The following is a 21,377-nucleotide window of genomic DNA, read 5'->3' as shown; positions in this document are numbered from 1 at the left end:
TTTCCCCGGCCTCCCCCATCTTTCCTTCTCCCCCTTTGCAATCAAGCATTTAAATGTTACTGCCACAGAGTGTGCCCTTAGGGGTGAAGGGCTGCCTTGAAGTGCTAACTGCTGGAGTGTGGGTGTGGGCAAGCCAGGACCTGGGGAGCAGGTTGTATGGAGGTACTGGAGGGAGTGTCCCCAGTATAAAAAAGTGACCCTGTACCAGGGATTACATAGCTGCAGGTGGATGAGGCAGCTGGTGTGGTTTGGAAATTAGTTCCATTAAACAACAACAATAACAACAAAATGATTGAGCATATAACTAAACATATAAAGCGCACTGAGAGCCAAATTTCTCACTATCTGAGCAAAGACTTATAAACAGGGAAGGGGCACTTGGGTGGCTCAGTCGGCTAAGCGTCTGACTTCCACTCAGGTCATGATCTCGTGGTTCGTGGGTTCGAGCCCATCGGGCTCTGTGCTGACAGCTCAGAGCCTGGAGCCTGCTTTGGATTCTGTGTCTCCCTCTCTCTCTGCCCCTCCCCTGCTCATGCTCTGTCTCTCCTTCTCTCTCAAAAATAAATAAACATGAAAAAAATATGAAACAGGGAAGGCAGAGACTAGAAAACATCCCGAGGTGTGAAATTGAAAGGGAACGTATCAGAATGGATTCAAGTCTTTTAAGAATGTATATGCACAGAAAGATGTAGAAATCGTAATCAATGTACATTTTTGTGTGTTAAATACACCTGTTTCCTACCCTGTCGAGTGGGATAGCCCAGAAACAATGGCCAAGCACCCAGACCTCTGAGAACCCAGTTCTGAATACCATGTTCCACTAAGAGAAAACAGGGCTCTCTGGGGACCAGAGAGTAGAAAGGGTGGAAGAAGAGGAAATAGGGGACGGGCCTGAAACCTCACTGTGTCAGAAAGTTGGAAAATGCTTCATGGACGATAAGGACGTCACAGGGGCCGGCTTCCAGGGACTCTCCAGCTCAGGGGCAGTCTGAGCCTCAAAATAAATAACGGTAGTTTCCAAATACAATGTGGAATTCTTGGGTCCACTCTGATGTCAGTTGGCTAAGTAATTAATTAATTGGGGATAAGGGGGGAGGGCTTGCTTGGAGCGGAACGGCAATTAAGTACAGGCACAGCTAACCAGCTTTGGCAGCCATCATAATGGTAGTTGATCCTGGCAGGAGATGTTGATGAGGGTTGAGGTTGGGGGATGGAGGTTTGACAAGGAATGGGGTTTTTGTAATTTTGGAATATCTGCCCACAAAATATGAGTCGAGTACAAAAGGGAAAATGGCAACAGTGGCCCAACCAAATGACTCAGGTGGGATATGGTGGAATCACGTGCCTCTGGTACACAGAGACCAGATAGCATCATCTCTGTGGTACTTTTTACAAGAAGCATGAGACACATTGAGGGTTATCCTACATAATGAAGACTGTACTCATCACTGTCGAGATCATGAAAGACTAAGAATGACATACCGAGAAGTTGTTCCAAATGGGAGGAAACTGAAGAGACATGACAGCTACATGCACTTCCCGTGCCTGGGGAGGGTCCTGGCCCCAGAGGAGGACAAGGCACTGTCAGGACATTTGGTGGAATAAGAACGGGGTGGTCATTGGATAGTGGCATGTCGGTGCTGATTTCTGCATGGGAAGAATGCATGGTGGTAACGCGGGAGAGAGCCCTCATTTGGGTGAAGTATTCAGTGGAGCAGAGAGAAGGGGTGACACAGATGGAGATACCCGGTTCTCTTCTTTTATAATTTAGGAAACGGAGAAATTAAACAACTTGCCTATATGTACATATAAAAGCAAGTGGCTTAGGCGCCTGGGTGGCTCAGTCAGTTAAGCGTCCGACTTTGGCTCAGATCACGATCTCACGGTCCGTGAGTTCGAGCCCCGAGTTGAGCTCTGTGCTGACAGCTCAGAGCCTGGAGCCTGCTTCAGATTCTGTGTCTCCCTCTCTCTCTGACCCTCCCCCGTTCATGCTCTGTCTCTCTCTGTCTCAAAAATAAACAAACATTAAAAAGCAAGTGGCTTATAAATATTGACCAATAACCTCGGCACATGCCTTGGCATTGACATATGAACGTCCAAATGACATTCAAGGTCATTCCTGGCCTGGATCCTGCTACCTTTCAAGACCTTCTCCCACCATTCATTCTCATCTTTTAGATCACAACAAAATGAATTTTCTTGGAATTCCCCAGACACACCATACTAATTGAGACATCCTTTGAAACCCATCTCAGACGTTCAACCGAGGGAGCAGCCCCTGTTGCCTCCTTGACAAATAGAGCTCACCCATCGTTCCCTCTTTTTGCTGACACTTCTACACATGGGTAATATTGATAATATTGACTTCACCCATCTTTAGGAGTTTATTGGCCTCCTACCTGCCTTTCTTACTTGCTACAGCCAGGCGCAGTGTCTTTCTCTGCACCGTCTGCCTAGGGCCTGGCAAAATGCCTGTGAGCTGATACATACTCATACATATTTGTTGAATTAAATTAACAGGAATGGGGTTCACTTCAAGGTCTTTAAGTCCAAAGTTCAAAGTTCATGCTGCTTTCTTTATTCCGTGTTAGCTTTCCGTAGTGACACACAAAGCCTTTTGCTTTTTTTGGATCCAGTGTTTATCAAGACGATAAATGAGCTACTTGGTTGCAGCCACGCATCGCATGTCTTACTTTCTTTCCAACAAAATTAATTGTAGTTCATTTTCCCCAAGCTGTTCAACACGGGAATTCAAACAAGAGGGGAACCTCTGATGTGGCACGTTGTGTTTACTGCCAGTGTGGTTTCAGGATGAAGACCTCTGATTGTTTTTAATATTATCCTTGTAGCCCCACCTCCACCAGAACCTGGTAGCTCACCAGCTGGACAGTGTGACCAGTGCTTTGTTTTCAACTTGGAAGGCAAGCCACTTCGGGATATGCTCCAGGTGGTGCAGTTCTGGTTTTTGTGAATGTTATGACGGAGTTTTCTCCTTTGTTAAGAATACATGACGTGGAGACTCCAAACAGTGATCTATAGGATTTAGTGGTGGTGGTGGTGGACAGACTATCCTCTGAGGGCTCAGACAAAGTAAGTAAGAAGAAGACAAATCCAAGAGGCGGGCATCGGCGGTTCCCCAGCAAGGAATAGAGGACAGCTGGAGGAAGTTCTTGGTCACTGCATTTTTATCAATATTTTTGATAAACCATAAGAAATGATTTCTGAGGGGGTTTCACCAGGACCTTGCCTTGGTGGTAGCCTTTTTGTGGCCACAAAATCAATAACAGGAGGCATATGAGGAGCTCTCAAATGCATGAGGAGTGGACAGGAAGTGAGACCAGTGGATAGAATGTATGATCAGTTACACAGAGGCTTCTATCAACAAGGTCAAAAGAGCACACACGTGAGTTTTGATTGGAACAAGTGCAGAAGATGCGGGTGAAAATTCACGCTGATAGAAACTGCATCAGCGAAGGTCCAGAAGTTGGAAGAAATATGTCCTTGTCATAGGATGGTGAGACCCCTTGAGGAAGGTCACAAGTTCAGGAGGAACCAGAAATCAGATTAAAGATAGGGAAACTTGAACTTCACGGAGAGGATTTTGGATCTGATGCTAAGTTTTAGGGTAGTTTTTAGAATATTGCCCATGAGAGTCATGTGGCAAAAGGAGTGCATTTTATTGTCTCTTTTGGGGGGTTGTTTTATTTTGGATTTTGTTGTAGTGTTTTTGCTTTTATTTGAATTCCACTTAGTTAACATACCGTGTAATATTAGTTTCAGGCATACAGGTTAGTGTTTCAACACCAGGTGCTCATCACAGCTAGTGCCCTCCTTAATCCCCATCTCCTATTTTTTTTTTTTTAATTTTTTTTTTCAACGTTTTTTATTTATTTTTGGGACAGAGAGAGACAGAGCATGAACGGGGGAGGGGCAGAGAGAGAGGGAGACACAGAATTGGAAACAGGCTCCAGGCTCCAAGCCATCAGCCCGGAGCCTGACGCGGGGCTCGAACTCACGGACCGCAAGATCGTGACCTGGCTGAGGTCGGACGCTTAACCAACTGCGCCACCCAGGCGCCCCCCCGCATCTCCTATTTAACCCATCACCCCCACCCACCTCCCTCCTGGTAACCATCAGTTCTCTATAGTTAGAAGTCTGTTTCTTGATTTGCCTCTCTCTTTTTTCTCCCTGCTGGTCATTTTTTTTTCCTTAAATTCCACATGAGTGAAATCATATGGTTTGTCTTTCTCTGACTCATTTCACTTAGCTACATCCATGTGGTTGCGAATAGCAAGATTTCATTCCTTTTTATGGCTGAGTAATATTCCATTATATATAATACATATTAATGTAATATATATTAGTGTATTAATACAATATATATTAAAATAACATAGTATTATAGAATATATAATGTAATATAATATTATAATATAATATAATATATTAATATAATATGATATATTAATATAATTTACTAATATAATATATTATGACATATTAATGACATAATTATAATTATAATTATAATTAATGACATAATCATAATATATTATGACATAATAATAAATATTATTACATAATATATTATATAATATTATATTCAGTTATATAATTTATTTATCTAAACTTAATTATATATAATTGTATAATTTAATTATTTAATTATAATTATAATTTATTTAATTGTAAATTATATAATATATATTATATTATATTAATATATATTATATAATTTATATATTATTCACATGATTTTATAAATAAATTTTAATTATTACAAAAATTAAATTTAAATGAAATTTAAAAGATTTATAATTAAATAATTTTATACAGAATAATAACTATATAAATATAATTTTATTATAGAATAATATACTATTATATTAATATATTTATATATTATATAATATATTATTATATATCATGCATTAATTATTAATATTATATATTAATGTATTAACTGTTATTATATACTAATATTATGTATTAATATATTTTATATATATATATATATATATATATATATATAAAAATCACATCTTCTTTATCCATTCATCAGCCGATGGACATTTGGGATCTTCCCATAATTTGGGTATTGTAGATAATGCTACTAGAAACACCGGGTGCCTGTATCCCTTTGAGTTAGTGGTTTTGTATTCTTTGGGTAAATACCTATTAGTATTTAGATAGCAGCAGTGGTGTGCCGGTAAATGTGGAACAACCAGCTCTCTGGGGGAAAAGTGCACTATTGGCAGCATTTGCCAACTTCCATGATGTAAATGCTCGTACTGTAGTCAGTTTCAAGCCAGTAATACATCGTCACTGAACACAGCTGGAACCAGCCAGCTCCAGCACACTCCTGAACAGCTAAGTACATAAGGACAAATGATTTGACAGTCACCTAACCCTACCCTTCCTTCCCTACCCTTTTGTGAATGCCCTCCATCAAAGCAAGAACCTTAGGATTCTCATAACTGACCTTCTGCCTCATAAATAACAGAAGTGAAAAGCCATCCGCACACTTACATGAGAGGGAAGTGTGTGTGTTCCAAATAGAAAGTAGCAACTTGTCAGATAAGTGGATCAAAATATTCGAGTACTGTTTCACCTTTAAGGTGCTCACAAAAATCTTGCCACTAATAAAAAAAAAAATCCTGAAAATCCAGCATTAGCTCATACCTTTAGGATATTAGAAATTGGTATGCAATTGCTATTTTAGGGTAGAAAAGGTTTCAAAGTTCACAGAAATGAGCTATTTGGATTCTCCAGTCATCAACAACTGTGGAATTCTATTTGAAATCCTTGATTTGGATACTGAAAGTGATTCCCAAAAAGTGGTACATTTCTTTCCAGAGTTTCTCATCTATACCTTGATTCATTGACATCAACTCTATTGGTTTTGGTTTATGTGACTTGCTGTATGAAATCATATATTCAATAAAGAGATAGCCTCCATCCATATTTTCAAGACATATGTGGGAAATCATTGAAATCAGAGTTTTATATTTCACATTAAGGTTTTACTATTAGATATACATTCACTCTGTTCTTAAAGTGGTTTACTAAATCTGAGAGACTGATGGATGTCAGAGTACTTAAGCTTAAGAAAATCAAAAGTCTGACTGCTAGCGTGTGAACTTCAGAGGCCACTAGAGAACAAGGTAAACCGTATTTATAGCTTGTATTCATTTAAATAATGCTCATCTGATATTTTAATCATCTATTGGAATTCAATTGAAGCTGACCTTTCTACTAACTCTGAACCGAAGGACTTGCCTCCCCAAAGGAGTTGCACAAATTAAATTATTCTTCTTGAACTTCTGGAGGTGACTGTGGTTGCTTTTGTATCTGGATGTTTCTTCTCAGCAATACTGAAACTTCACCATTTTTCTTCTTTCCCAGTCCCATCTCAATTCCACTGCCTCTTTATTTTGGATTTTTCTAGTTGGAATGAAATTTTAGAGTTCGGAAGACCCTGAAAAATCATTTCGTAGATGAGAAAATCTGAAACTTAGAAAAATTTCCATGTGCCCATGGAAATACCCACATGCTGCACTATTTCTCTGCACCTTGATGGGAAGGATGGCGATTAAATTTGATTAATGAGTCAGACCAAATACAATCATGGTCATTACAGCATCAATTGGTCACTATTCCCTGAAATCATAAAACTCCTAGGGAAAAAAAAATAGGACATGAACTCCTTCCATCTTATTGTTGAATTTTGGGATCTGACTCCAAAAGCAAAGGTAACAAAAGCAAAACTAAACAAGTTGGACTTCATCGGAAAACAAAACAAAACAAAACAAAACAAAACAAAACAAAACAAAACAAAAAAACTTCTGCACAGCAAAGGAAACCATCAACAAAATGAAGTCAGTTCACTAAATAGGAGAAGATATTTGCAAATCATATATCTGTTAAGGGGCTAATATCCAAAACACATAAAACTCAAATAACTCAATAGCAAAAACCCAAACAATCCAATTTTTAAAAATGGGCAGAGGATCTAAAAAGACATTTTTCCAAAATAGACATGCAGCTGGCCAACAGGCACATGAAAACATGTTCAGTATCACTTATCGTCAGGGAAATACAGATCAAAATCACAGTTAGATACCACCTCACTCCTGTTAGAATGGCTATTATCAAAAAGCCAAGAAATAACAAGTGTTGAAGAGGTTTTAGAGAAAAGGGACCCCACCTACACTGTCGGTAGGAAAGTAAATTGATAAAGCCGCTGTAAAAGCCAGTATGGAGGCTCCTCAAAAAATTAAAAATAGGTCTACCATATGATCTAGATATAGCTAATTCACTTTGAGGTATTTATCCAAAGAAAATGAAAACACTCACTTAAAAAGATACATATGCACCCCTGTGTTCATTGCCAACAGTAAGGAAATAAGCATTCATGGATAGTTGAATGGATAAAAATACGACACACACGCACACGCACGCACGCGCGCGCGCGCACGCACGCACACACATAATGGATTACTTTTTGGCCATAAAAAAGAAGGAAATGTTGCCATTTGTGACAACATGAATGGACCTTGAGGATATTGTGCCAAGTGAGATAGGTCAGACAGAGAAAGACAAATATCATATGATTTCACTTGCATGTGACATCTTAAAAAAACGAAACAAATGAACACACAAGACAAATGAACAATCAAGGCAAAACAAAACTCATAGATACAGAGAACAGATTGGTAGTTATCAGAGGGGAAGGAGGTTCGGAGGCGGACAAAAAGGATAAAGAGGGGTCAACTGTATGATGATGGATGGTAACTAGACTTACTGTCATCACTTTGTAGTATGTACAAATATCAACTTATTGTACACCTGAAATTAATATGTTATGTGGCAGTTTTACCTCAATAAAAGTCATTATCTTTTCCAGCCAAGGTAATTGCCTTCATGTTTTTCACATATGATCTACACAAGGAATTTTAGGCAGTATGACTATTCCAACTTTTAAAAATAATGTGAAGAATTAAAGATAAACTTTTGTACCTACCAACTAGCTTTCAACCAGTTTAAGACCTTGAGCATTACCAATATTTTATTATTGGTATTTATATAATAGCTTATGATACCCCTCTTACCTGCCCAGAAATAAGTATTTGTCATTTTCATGTCATTCTTTATGCACGGATCCCTAAGTGATCTGGATTCTCTACTTTTGCTTCTTCTTTTTTGTTCCACGTTATGTTTGTGAGATGATATATCCCTATTTAGATCCATCACACACACTTTTGCTCTAGTTTATTCATTTATAGTATTTTATTTTGTGGAGGCATACTAATGTAACCAATTCATTTTCCTCTTGAAGGATATGCAGGTTATTCCCAATTTTCAGCTTCCTCAATTCCTTTGCTTTTCTTTTTTTAAAACTTTTTTTTAACGTGTTTTGGCTTGTTTTGGTTTGGTTTGAGAGACAGAGACAGAGTGTGAGTGGCAGAAGGGTAGAGAGAGAGGGAGATACGGAATCCGAAGCAGGCTCCGGGCTCTGAGCTGTCAGCGCAGAGCCTGACACGGGGCTCGAACTCACAAGATCATGATCTGAGCTGAAGTCGGACACTTAACTGACTGAGCCACCCAGGCGCCCCCTCAATTCCTTGTCAAGAGGTAAAATCACTCTCAACAAATAAGATCAATGTGACTATAGCACGATTGGAAAGAAAATGTTTGCCTTTTTAAGAGAACATGGTGTTTTAAGCAGTCTAGTGTATGCTTTTTTATATGAAAAGTATCATTGTATGCCCGGAAAGCAACACTATCTAAGATAACATTTTATAGGGAAATGTATCTATTCATCTCGTTAATTTATTAAAATGGTTCTACACAAAACATGGTTAGCCTGATTTCAAATGTAGAATTTATTTGAAATACAATTTGCTTTTTTGTTACATGCCCTGTATGTATACTTATAATTAGTTTAGAGAGCCTTATACAAAAATGTACTCTATACAATGCCCCATCCGTGGACAACCTAATTTATTCTATTGCCTTTAGCCAACACACATGGAAGAAAACTCTCAAAACTATCCCTTCAGCCATGATTTCTCTCTCAGGCACAAATTTCATGGGACTTCCAGCATGAAATATCGCCTCTGCACTACACATCACACCCGCCATGAAAACACGGCTTCCATGTCCCACTTCCTGCAACCAAATCACAATCTCTCCTGCGATCTCTCAGTTTCCTTGGTGATTATGTTCCTCCTTTGTTCTAAATCCTTCAGTAGTTCCGGTTTTGTGGGTTCTTTGCCAAAAGTCCAAGCCCTGGGCCCAGCCTTAACCCATCTCACTGACTTTATCATGCCCCTTACCTACCTTCATAAAACCAACAGTCAATTGCCAGGCTAGTACTTGGCACATGATAGATGCTTAAAAAATATTTTTTTTAATGAACAAGTGACAAATTCTGCCAAACTGAGCCATTTAACGTTCATTAGATGCACTTCCTATCTCTGGTACTAGAAATGTTTTCTCCAACGTTTGTATTGGACGAAACCACATGTATATATTTCATGGCTTATATTTTCCAGTTTTGACAATTACATCTTTGTGTCCAAGTAACTGAGACTACTCATGGGCTTCTGATCTCTAGCTAGTCCCAGACAAAGAGACATTTCTTCCTGTCTGGGTTTGTATTTTATTTTTCCTGAGTGAAATTATCTAAATGAACTAAAATATCTCATCTAATGCCTCAGCGGTACTTTGCACAAACCGCTGTGGTACAAAGCAAAGTGTAAATATTTGGAGATAACATTTATTCTGCCAGCTTTTATTCAGTGTGTACATTGTACCATATATATGCATATGTATATATATAGAGAGAGTATATGTATATATGTGTATATATATATATAGATAGATATGTACATATATAGATATATATGTATATATATACATACATATGTATATGTATGTATGTATAGATATAGGTATAGATACATATGTATATACATAGATACATAGATACATGCATGCATATATGCACATACATACCTATACATATATATATATACACACATGCATGCATATATATACATAAATATGTATATGTATGTATATGTATGTATAGATATATATGTATCTCTATATATAGATACAGAGAGGAAGTAGATAGGAAGCCCTCCTTTGGTAAATAATCGAGTGACATAAAATGTTAAACATTTTATGATTGAGTATGTGCAAGGTATGGCAGGCTTCTAAAGGAGGGAGTGGTCAAGGAAGGGAGATGGAAGGGGTTCACAGTGGAGATGTGGGAAGTGGGTTTGAGAGATGAACAGAATATAAAAGTGTCATGGGAGAAAGGCCACTGTTGCCTGTGGGAAAAGATTGCACAGTAGCTCATAGGGGAAAACACTTACAGATTCTTGTGCTTGCCTTCAAGATGGATGGAATTTGAGGTACAAGGAAATCATAGCAAGAGTTAGGGCAGCCAGGCCCAGAACACAGAAGGCCTCATATGTCACACTCAGCGATATGGACCTTTCCTGTAGGCATCACAGTTGACATGCTCAACCTTATGCTTCTAAAAATTAGCTCTGGTAGCAATATGGAGACCTGACTGGCAGAGAGGATAACCTGAAACAAAATAGTAAGGATGCTATTCCAGTAATCGAGCAGAACTGAGCTGTGGGAATAAAATGGCAGTAAGAGAGACAGTATGGAGACAGAACCTCCAGGTTTTCAGCGAGAGAGTGGTAGGGTCCAGGTTCTCTCTTGGCTGCTGGATGGATAACAGCACCCTTTTTCAAGGTGAGGAATACCACTGGAAGGACAGATTTTGGAATAAAGATAGCATTTAGTTTTAAAAGCTGTAGAAGTGGAGATATTTGGTAGGAAAATGGGTATCTGTTTGTGTGTCTCAGGGGACATGTTAGGACTGAGTATGTAGATTTGTAAGTCATCATGTTGGTGCCGACTGGAGCCTGGGGAATAGATACATCATCCAGGTCTACCATGTAGAGTTAAAAGAGAAACAATTGAAGAGTAGAACCTTGCAGACTCATCAATATTTGAGCAGAAAAGAAGAGTCTGGTGGGCACAACCCACCCCGTGTTTCTGAGTGGGATTTCCCAGCAGTGTGAGATTTCAAGAACATCCATGGGTAGGTAGGTAACTGGAAAAGAGAGGCGAGAACACCGAGTAGATTTGAGGGCAGCAAGAGCTGATCTTGCTTGTCAAGTGCAGTGCAGAGGTGGAGTAGGATAAGAATTAGAATGGGTCATTTGGGCCTTATAGCTGGGAGATCACTGGTGACCCTCGACAGGGCATTTTCTGAGCAGTGTGGGGAAAGGAGCCTGTTGCACTAGGTGGAAGACAGGTGCCGGACTATCTGAGCAAGGACAGGTGCAGTGAGGGGTGGCTGTACTCACCAGACAGCTTGGAACAGAAGTGCTCTGCCCCTAGGTAAGAAGTTGAGCCAGTCATTTAACCTTTCCCCTTGTTGGCTTCCAGTCTGTAAGATGAGGAGGACTGGACTATTTCTAATTATCTTCCAGCTACATAATTTCAATGACTTACGGAGTCAATGGATGGTTGGTTGGACAATTGGATGCGAGAAGGGACTGAGATGCCACTGACTTCTAAACTCATTTGAGACCTATTAAAAATCGAATTTATAAGGATTAGCTATGCATTAGGGTAGCTTCCAAAGTATCTATTAATTTCAACCAAAAATCTAGACCAATAAGCAGACTGTAACCCAACATTTCCTAAGACCTGTTCCATGAACACCAGCTCAGTAAAATGTAATAGGTATTAGATAAAACTTTTAAGAAATGATTTTTGGTCAAATAAATTTGGGAAACAGAGTCTTAACTAAATCAATTTTTTTCTTCCAAGGTTTTATTTAAATTCAAGTTAGGTAACATATAGTGTAGTATTGATTTCAGGAATACAATGGAATATTACTCAGCCATCAAAAATAATGAAGTCTTTCCATTTGCAACCATGTAGATGGAACTAGAATGTATTATGCTCATTTGAAATAAGTCAGTCAAAGAAAGACGAATACACTATGATTTCACTGATATGTGGAATTTAAGAAACAAAACAGATGAACATAGAGGAAAGGAAGGAAAAATAAAATAAGATAAAAACAGAGAAGGAGGTAAATTCAAATTTCTTGTTTTGCTACATAACTTATCAAGTTCTCTACTACAGTAATATGCACTGTGATTTTCTGACACTTATTTGACCACTTTGTTTTCTTTTATTTCGTCTTATTATATTCAATTCACAGCATTTCTGGGGACTAACATTCTGATTAGCGTACTTTAGTAGACACTGGTCCACTACATTGTCCAAACAATGAAGAAGGAAACTTGATTGATGAGACGATCCCCAAATGACATATCAATTAGACTGTGACCTGTTCGTTGTACATGCTCTTCAGATTCTTCAGAAGTTTCATTGTTTCTTCAACGGTTGTATGAATGCACTGCTTTGTTAACTCAGCAAGCCAAGAGTAGTAGTTAATAGGTTAGCACCTCTGTGGCTGAATGATTTCATTGCAAATCGGGATCACAGCCCAATCCTGGATCCAGTAGCTGAATTCTATCACAGTGAGTGGAGTGATTGCTTTTGCAAACAGCATTCATCTCCTCCCGTGATGTATGTATGCTATGAAATGTGTCTTCGGGGACCAAGAAACACAAAGCTGAGACTGTTGCCTCAAAGTGACTGCAGACTGGGAACTTAATGCAGTCCACAGGTGGGAAAGGCATAAGGCTCTGCTCTGGCTTCTCGGTCTCTGTGCTGTGAGGCAAGAAGCAGCTGAGGCCAGACCTAGAATCCTTGTTACCTTTCCTTTAAGAATTCTTTTCCTCTCAACTCCGCTTGGTTGGTGCTCTTCATAAAATGCCACAGTCAACGTGTTTCCCGGGAAAGAGCTATAATAATCTATTCCCCCTAACCCCCCTGATTAGGACTGGTGGGTCTCTGGAACTTAGCCCCACACAGCACCAAACAGCCCCTGGAGCCTGGCCTTGTTTCCTGGTCTCTCCCCTGGACCCCTTCTTTCTCCTTCTTTCTTCTTTCTTTTTATTCTTATTCTTGTTTGCACTATTTGATCACTTTTAAAGTATACAACAAACCTCTCCCTTTTTCCTGAGATAAAATCAATCATTAGATCTCATGCTGTAAGTTTCATTTGGGGTGAAGTTTTCTTAATTAAATCCTCTTACCCTTCCCCCAAATGAAAGGGATTTGCCATTTTTAAATACCTCTGCCACAATCATGTCTGTTTCATTTATGGAGGTAAAGAGATCTCTTAACTACTCATGCTTCTCTATTCAGAAGGGTTTAGAGCCATGTATAAAAAAAAGAAGCTTATGTGGGGCATGCCCTATTCCGGACCATTCTTTAAAAAGAAGATGTGAGGATTTTTTTTTTTTTTTCCTGGGAGATCCTAGATGGGAAGATTCTTTAGGTAATTAACACTTAACTTTTACATATGCTATAGTGACAAATAAATGGAAACATTCTAAATGTACAGCAGTAGTGGAATAGTTAAGTGCTGTCAGATCATGAACATGGTGATGTTTAAAAATAATCAGTGAGTTGATGGGCGCCTGGGTGGATCAGTCGTTTAAGCGTCCGACTTCGGCTCAGGTCATGATCTCACGGTCCATGAGGTCAAGCCCCGTGTCGGTCTCTGTGCTGACAGCTCGGAGCCTGGAGCCTGTTTCAGATTCTCTGTCTCCCTTTCTCTCTGACCCTCCCCCCGTTCATGCTCTGTCTCTCTCTGTGTCAAAAATAAATAAATGTTAAAAAAAATTTTTTTTAAATAATCAGTGAGTTGAAAAACTATTAATGATTTATTACAGGAGCTAATCATTTTCAAAACATAGTATGAGCTTAGTGTTATAAACCGTCACTATGTATGTCTAGAAACAGAGGAAAACTGGAAGGAAAAGCCACGCAGATATACATGCGAGAACCCAGTAGTTGAGAACATAAAATCTGGTCCTAAAGGGAGCTTGAGTATACTTCTGTTCTCTCTCTATCTGTGTTGACTTGAGGGAAGTATGTTTACCTTTTGGAGACTTAGTTGTTGTTGTTGTTGTTGTTGTTGTTTTCATATGTAAAAGGAGGATAAATAATAATACCTATCTCCATATGGTGGTTGGTTGGATGAAATACTATATACCAAGCTCTTAATACAGAGCAATTGCTCAGTTGTAGTAGATATTATTAACAATGCTTTCATTTACCAAAATGTTAACAACGATCATTTCTAGGCAATGGGGGTCTTGCTTTTTATTATATTTTATGTTTTTTTTTAATGTCTATTTTTGAGAGAGAGAGAAACAGAGCATGAGTGGGGGAGGGGCAGAGAGAGAGGGAGACACAGAATCCGAAGCAGGCTCCAGGGTCTGAGCTGTCAGCACAGAGCCTGATGTGGGGCTCGAATTCATGAACTGTGAGATCATGATCTGAGCCAAAGTCAGACACTTAACCAACTGAGCCACGCAGGCGCCCCACATTTTATGTTTTTATCAAAATATATAATGCATACAATATAAATGAATACAGTATGTATTTGATCATGTACTTAGTTCCTAAACGAGTTTATCTCTGATAAACATTGAATCATTTTCATTTGACTTCTATAAAGAAGGCAAAGAGTAGTATCTCTTTGGCATGGAGAAGGAATGCATGGCCATGGGAAACCCCCCAGTGAATACAGTTTGTCAGTGTCAGGCTTTACACTTGAACTCAAATCTTCCAATTCTAAGTTCACTGTCTATTCTCCAAGGTTGAAGGAAGAAACATATTAGATCTACCTTTCTTGGAACAGTATGGAAAACAAAATCAACTAAGTATTCAAAATAATGAAGAGGTCCTGCATTCAAGGACTGCTTTAACATTTTCTCTATTTTTCTCTAGCTTTGATTTACGTCTAAGGTAAACTATCTCCCAGATGCTAGTATGTGCTTCAGCTAGATTGCAGACGCCTGTATCTGTGCTGCACATGTGGCTTATTTAATAACAATATGGATCATTAGCATGTTTTAGGAGTGAGAATTGGGTTAGGATCCTTTATAGTATTTCAGAAACTCCAGTGAAATCGTGGAACATTCCTGAATCTTAGTACATTATATAAGATTCTGAGATGGAGGGAAAGCTTTCCAGTCCCTTCTAGGCAGAAACTGAGGATCCCTTTTTTAAAACTCATTAAGAAGATTCAGAAATACTTTAAGATTGTGTAACCATAGAAATAGAAAAACAACTAAATTTCCTCCCTCTTTTTTTTTTCCCTCTGTAGCTTAAAGGGAGCTGATGCCGGCAATGGGATCAGAGTGTTTGTGCCTGATATCGGGATGTTCGTTGCTAGTCTGACCATCTGGCTCGTCTGCAGGAACATCGTTCAGAAACCCGTGACCGAAGAAGGAGCACAGTATAACTCGGAGTTTGAAAATGAAGAATTGGTAAATCTGACGTCCTGCATCCCTCTTCCTTCTTTGATTTCTGAGAGCCTTGACCCTTACTAAGTTGTGGAGAAGTGAAATGTGCATAGCACTTAGGCTCTGCAGAGCTTGGCTTAAATGTTCACAGTTACTTTGCACAACCCTCCCTCCCCCGGTGTAGTTCTGATGGGTAGGCAGTCTCCTCCACACCTTGGCCACCAGGAGACAGTTCAAGGAGTGTGAACACTGCCATTCGTGAGGCATTCACCCCAACCCAGTGTTCTTTTTACTCTCATCTAATATTATCTCTGATGGTTAACCTTTTAAATTCATTATATTGTGGCCCGTTGTCTAGATACCTTAGTCAATACAAAATATTTAGAGAAGTAGCACCTGGTAGTTTTAGGAGAAAAAAAGTAATTCCTTCCTGAAGGGAAGCTTTCTGGTCTGTGTACTTTGCTCTTCAGAGAAGAATTATGTTCAGAGCATGCTTTGATCATTATTTTAAAGCAATCGGGGTGGGGGGGGGAGAGGAATACACACACACACACACACACACACACACACACCTTTGGAAAAGTATAAGAATTGGAAAAAGGTAAAAATAATGAGGAAAATGTATGTTAATTTTTATCTATGTGTTTTAGTAGAAAGAGTTTCAGGAGCAGCAGGGAGCACATCAGATCTCACTCCATGTATGAGAGCAAGTTAGACAGCTCATCACTGTCCCCAGATCTGTTTCAGAATGTTGCTCTGTTCTAACCACTGTACTTTGTTATGTGAGTGTCAGTGACGTTGATTTAAAAAGCAATTGATTTGGTAATTGAAAGATGAAATTTGCAAAGGAAAAATTAATGAAAAGACTTACTCTGGACATTTGACACAAGAGACACAACTAGCAAATGTTTTTACTCAGAAGTTGGGCAAGAACTTTCACCTGCAAAACTGGGGTGAATTGAAATCAGTTATTTTGAGAATGGTAATCACAAAGGCATCAGGGAAGACAATTCTCAGTTATAGCAAATGACTTACTTATGTGCCTCAAAAATAGGTAGCAAATTGCCTTGTATAGTTATTAAAAAAACAATAAAGAAAGCGAGGATATAATTCAATAAATCCATACAGACTAGAAATGATATTACTACCTAAAATCATTATGGGTAAAAAATAAATGATCACATTGTATATCAATATTCTGCTTTTTTAAAGGCAGACGTTAACAAGTACTTGGTGTAAAAAGCTATTATAGCAAGATAGCAACTAACCTTATCTTTCATTTATGTCTACAAACTCTGTAGGACTTATCAGTGTCTTAAAAATGGGTAAAACTATGAAAGTGCCTTTTCTTCTTGTTGGCTTCACAATTTTAAAGCAGAACTTAAATTTTAATTTCTAGTTTTACATTTGAATTTTATTTACAATAGTTACAGTTTTGAAAATAATCTGGCTTTGATAATTACTGCCTAAAATTGTCCAAGTTTGGTGAAAGTAAACCCAGGAACTTGAGCTCTCCAGACTTAGGATTTTTCATTACTATTATTTATAAAAGCAAGACTGGTTTTCCGTCATCCTCATATTACGGATAGAGGGTAAAGGATGCTTATTGCAAATTGACTGGACTCAGAAGGCAGACTTGGAAGCTACGTAACAGTGTTGGTGTGATGTCAAGAAATGTGTTTATTCTCTTTCTTCTGCAAAATGAGGATGATCATAATCCTACATCGTAGAGTTGCTGCAACCACTAAATGAAATGTCAAATAAAACACACCTAGGGCAGCGCCTGCTCATTGGGCTGCTTAATAAGATGCTACTTGCTCTCCGCATCCTGCTCTTCTCCAATTGGAAAGTTACTGGAGCAGTTTCAAATTCAGAGTCCTCTTAGAATGATAGAAAGTTAAGCTGGGGGGTGCGTTTGAGGCCAACCTACTCAGTAAGAGTCTCTTATTCGTCACTGAGCCATAAATGAATCACAAAGCTTCTTAGGAAAAGAACTTCTGTCACCGAGGACAAACGCTCTCTTGCCATAAGACTAAAAGCCTACATTGACTGATGGAAGGTCATGGATATCAGGTTATGGTTGAGGTCACACATCTGGTGAAGAAGAGAACACAAAACCATCACATGGATTAATTCTAAAATCATGTTTCCTTCCTGATTTCTCACAGCTCTCAAAGATACACTCAGGATACCTCTCTCCTGTTTAAAATTTGTTTAAATATCTGTACTCCCTATATTATCAATCACATTATTAAAAAATTACAATAAATTGGGGCACCTGGGTGGCTCAGTCGGTTAAGCGTCCGACTTCGGCTCAGGTCATGATCTCATGCTCTGTGAGTTCAAGCCCCGCGTCGGGCTCTGTGCTGACAGCTCAGAGCCTGGAGCCTGCTTCAGATTCTGTGTCTCTGTCTCTCTCTGCCCCTCCCCTGTGCTCTCTCTCTCTCTCTCTCAAAAGTAAATAATAAATATTAAAAAATTTAAAATAACAGTAAATTGATAGACATTCTATATTATTTATTTGGGGATTTGAAAATACTAAATATTATTATGAGGTCGATTTCTTTCTCATTTACATTTGTTTTGGCCTCCTTTAGATATTAATTTCCATCCTCTTAGCACATTCCAGCCCACCAGGTGGCCAGGGAGAAGCAGGCTGGTGTGTGAATCTTCTGAGACAAATCCACAAGGAAATTTTTCTAACATGTGAACAATCTTGCTCAAGTCTGAAAAGAATAGAAACACACGGCCAAAATAAGTAGGGAAGTTATTTTGTTTTGGAAGGTCCCAACATATTTCTTCCCTTTTATAAATCTTGACATTTGCACCATAGAATGTTTGTTTTTTGAGGATCCTTTGAAAGAATAGTGTTTGCGGGCATTTCTTCTCCTTTCATTTATCTCAATAGAGAAACGGCGAGATTAATCCATTGGTGCCTGAGAGACTTTTTTTTCAAATCCAGCATTGTTTTAAACTAGCAACTAATCTCTGGAGAAGACTCCTGTGTCTTTCGTAACCTTCCTCGACTGGATAGTGAGGCTCAAGTTTGGTGTTTTAAAGGGCATCGCAAATCCCAGAATTCCCCCCAGAAATCCCCAGGGGAAGTCAGTGGGTGGGAGAACCTGTTTCGCTTTTGCATTGTACAGAGAACAGACCTCAGTAAGGGAGCCAACTCCTCAAGTACCAGGAAGGTTCTCTTTAACTGACACATCTGTGGGCTTGTTTACCTGTTCATTGTAACTCAGAAGCACATCTACAAATCCTAACTGGAAGAAAGATTCCTAATCTTAAATCTTAAAAAAAAAAAAAGTTATGTTATGAAAATTAAATTGTGTAGAAAAGGGCTTCCTGCTCAAACACTTCGTAATTTCACCAAACTGCTATTATCTTGTGTATTTCTGTAAAACTAGCTCTTTCTATTTAATGAGATTTCAGGCTTTATTTTTTTGGGAAACAAATAGTATTTTAATATATTATGAAAACAAATTTATGATAAACTAAATGTTTATTCAAATAGGAATTTTAGTCATGACTTGGTCTGGTTAAATAGTCTGACAAATCAAATGTGAAGCATAAAAAAGAATATTTCAGGGGCACCTGTGTGGTTCAGTTGGTTGAACATCTGACTCTTGATTTCTGCTCAGGTCATGATCCCAGGGTCATGGGATCAAGCCTTGCACTGGGCTCCATGCAAGCGTGGAGACTGCTTGAGATTGTCTCTCTCTCTTCCTCTGCCCCTCTCTCCTGCTTGCGTGTTCTGTCTCTAAAACAGCTTTTTTTTTAATATAATTTAAAAAAAAAGAATATTTCAGTGTAAGTCATCCGCCATCTGTTAAAAGTTTGGGGATTCAACATTTAGATCCTGCTAACGTTATCTGGAAATTCATTCTGAGCCTCAAAACCTGTGCCCTCCTTTCTAAAATCTGACGTGAACCAGGCTCCTGTGGCATCCACATTCTGGCACATAAAATGACCAATGGGGCTATGCCTCAAGTTTCAGCTTTGAGGTTCAAGTTACTATTTTTTTTTTTTTGGAAGAACAACAACAACAACAAAAAAGAATGAAAGAAACCCATCGTTTTGTTGTCACCTTCTCAATAAGCATTCAGCATCTCCCCTGAGATGTAGTCCAAAATCACTTGCTTTAAGTGATCAGATTTAAGACAGATCACTGTCTTTTCAGGTCTTTCCAGTGGCATTTGGAATGTTAGCAAGTGGGGACAACTGCTCCCCCCGCCAAAATGCAGCCTGCTTGGTCTGCCTTCTCTGGGTTAAACACATTTCCAACTTGGGGGAACCTTAATGGTGGTGATTTTAGATGCCGTTCATTTAAATAAAGAGAAAGTTTTTAACTGGAGGAAACCATTGGCCTGTTGTCTTCAGAAAGCTCCAGGAGAGCTCAGTATTACAGTCTGAGCAACAAAGTATCACAGGGACAAGTTAACTTCAGATCCCTGACTAAATTTACCCCCCACTGTCTTCCAGATACATCTTCCTGGACACCAGGTGAGAGCATGAGGTCCCTCTCATCCTTTCCTCTGATAGAAACACACGTGGGGAGCATACCCATGTGACAGTCAGAGGCGTCCTTATCACATAGAAAGGCAGGGACATTCTATTATCGACAGTATGTTAATTGAGTGAACTTTGTCTAGACTGGACTTGAATATGTGACTGATAGTAAAAATAAAAGAAGAATCAGCAGTTAGGAAGAGAGCTCAAATATTTTTAAATTATTAAAATAAAATGATTTCAAATTAAATACATCTTCATTTCTCCCACCCATTTGTTCATTTGACAACATTTAACAGTGTGTGACTAATCTCTGCTTTTTTTAAAGAAATCAAAGCTTCAGGGGCACCTGGGTGACTCAGTCCATTAAGCATCCAACTTCGGCTTAGGTCATGGTCTCACGGTTTGTGGGTTCGAGCCACGCCTCGGGCTCTGTGCTGACCACTCAGAGCCTGGAGCCTGCTTCGGATTCTGTGTCTCCCTCTGTCTCCGCCTCTGCCCTGCTCACACTCTGTCTCTCAGAAATAAATAAACATTAAAAAAAAAATCAAAGCTTCAAGGTAAACTTTTACCCTTAAACAGTATGTCTTGATCAATGTTTTTAGAAATTCTCGGCATATTTTGTTATGTGTTTGGAATATTTGATAGGTGATTCTGTGCATCTGTAGGGCAAATAACAACAAAACGGTCCCAAGGGAAACTCGAGTGGGGAAGTTGCAGGGCCTGGTGTCCCTCCAGTGAGGGCGTGCGGTCGGGCACACATGTGATGGGAGGAACCCACGTGCCCCACCCGTGCCACCTGCTCCTGCTCCAGAGGCTCCGCGTCACCCTCACTCCTTCCAGGGTGGTCATGTCTCCATCCTTCTCTCAGCTGCAAATACCCCTGACATGGAGTTGTCACCAACTTGGTTTCATTGAACTGCCCAGGTTTCTTTTTTTTTTTTTTTTTAATACATGAAGTTTATTGTCAAGTTGGTTTCCATACAACACCCAGTGCTCATCCCACAAGGTGCCCTCCTCAATACCCATCACCCACCCACCCCTCCCTCCCACCCCCCATCAAACCTCAGTTTGTTCTCAGTTTTTAAGAGTCTCTTATGCTTTGGCTCTCCCCCATTCTAACCTCTTTTTTTTTCCTTCCCCTCCCCCATGGGTTTCTGTTAAGTTTCTCAGGATCCACATAAGAGTGAAAACGTATGGTATCTGTCTTTCTCTGTATGGCTTATTTCACTTAGCATCACACTCTCCAGTTCCATCCACGTTGCTACAAAGGGCCATATTTCATTCTTTCTCATTGCCACGTAGTACTCCATTGTGTATATAAACCACAATTTCTTTATCCATTCATCAGGTGATGGACATTTAGGCTCTTTCCATAATTTGGCTATTGTTGAAAGTGCTGCTGTATGCTTTCCAGAGTGGCTGCACCAATTT

The 21,377-nt window shown here is 39.2% G+C and overlaps 1 protein-coding gene across 10 annotated transcripts in view; it reads left to right on the top strand.

Annotated features, from left to right (window-relative positions):
- The window catches only part of PIEZO2 (piezo type mechanosensitive ion channel component 2), a 468,071-nt gene that overhangs the window by 241,485 nt on the left and 205,209 nt on the right, over window positions 1–21,377 (top strand). For all 10 annotated transcript variants that reach the window (XM_053902383.1, XM_053902382.1, XM_053902379.1 and 7 more), the window contains exon 5: window positions 15,293–15,455. In XM_053902383.1, the coding sequence (XP_053758358.1) occupies window positions 15,293–15,455 (163 nt within the window). The remainder of the gene's footprint in view (window positions 1–15,292; window positions 15,456–21,377) is intronic.

Source organism: Panthera pardus, unplaced genomic scaffold, assembly GCF_024362965.1.
Source record: "Panthera pardus isolate Hobbes unplaced genomic scaffold, ASM2436296v1 HiC_scaffold_15, whole genome shotgun sequence".
Taxonomy (NCBI): Eukaryota; Metazoa; Chordata; class Mammalia; order Carnivora; family Felidae; genus Panthera; species Panthera pardus.
This window is presented reverse-complemented; position numbering and strand designations above follow the sequence as displayed.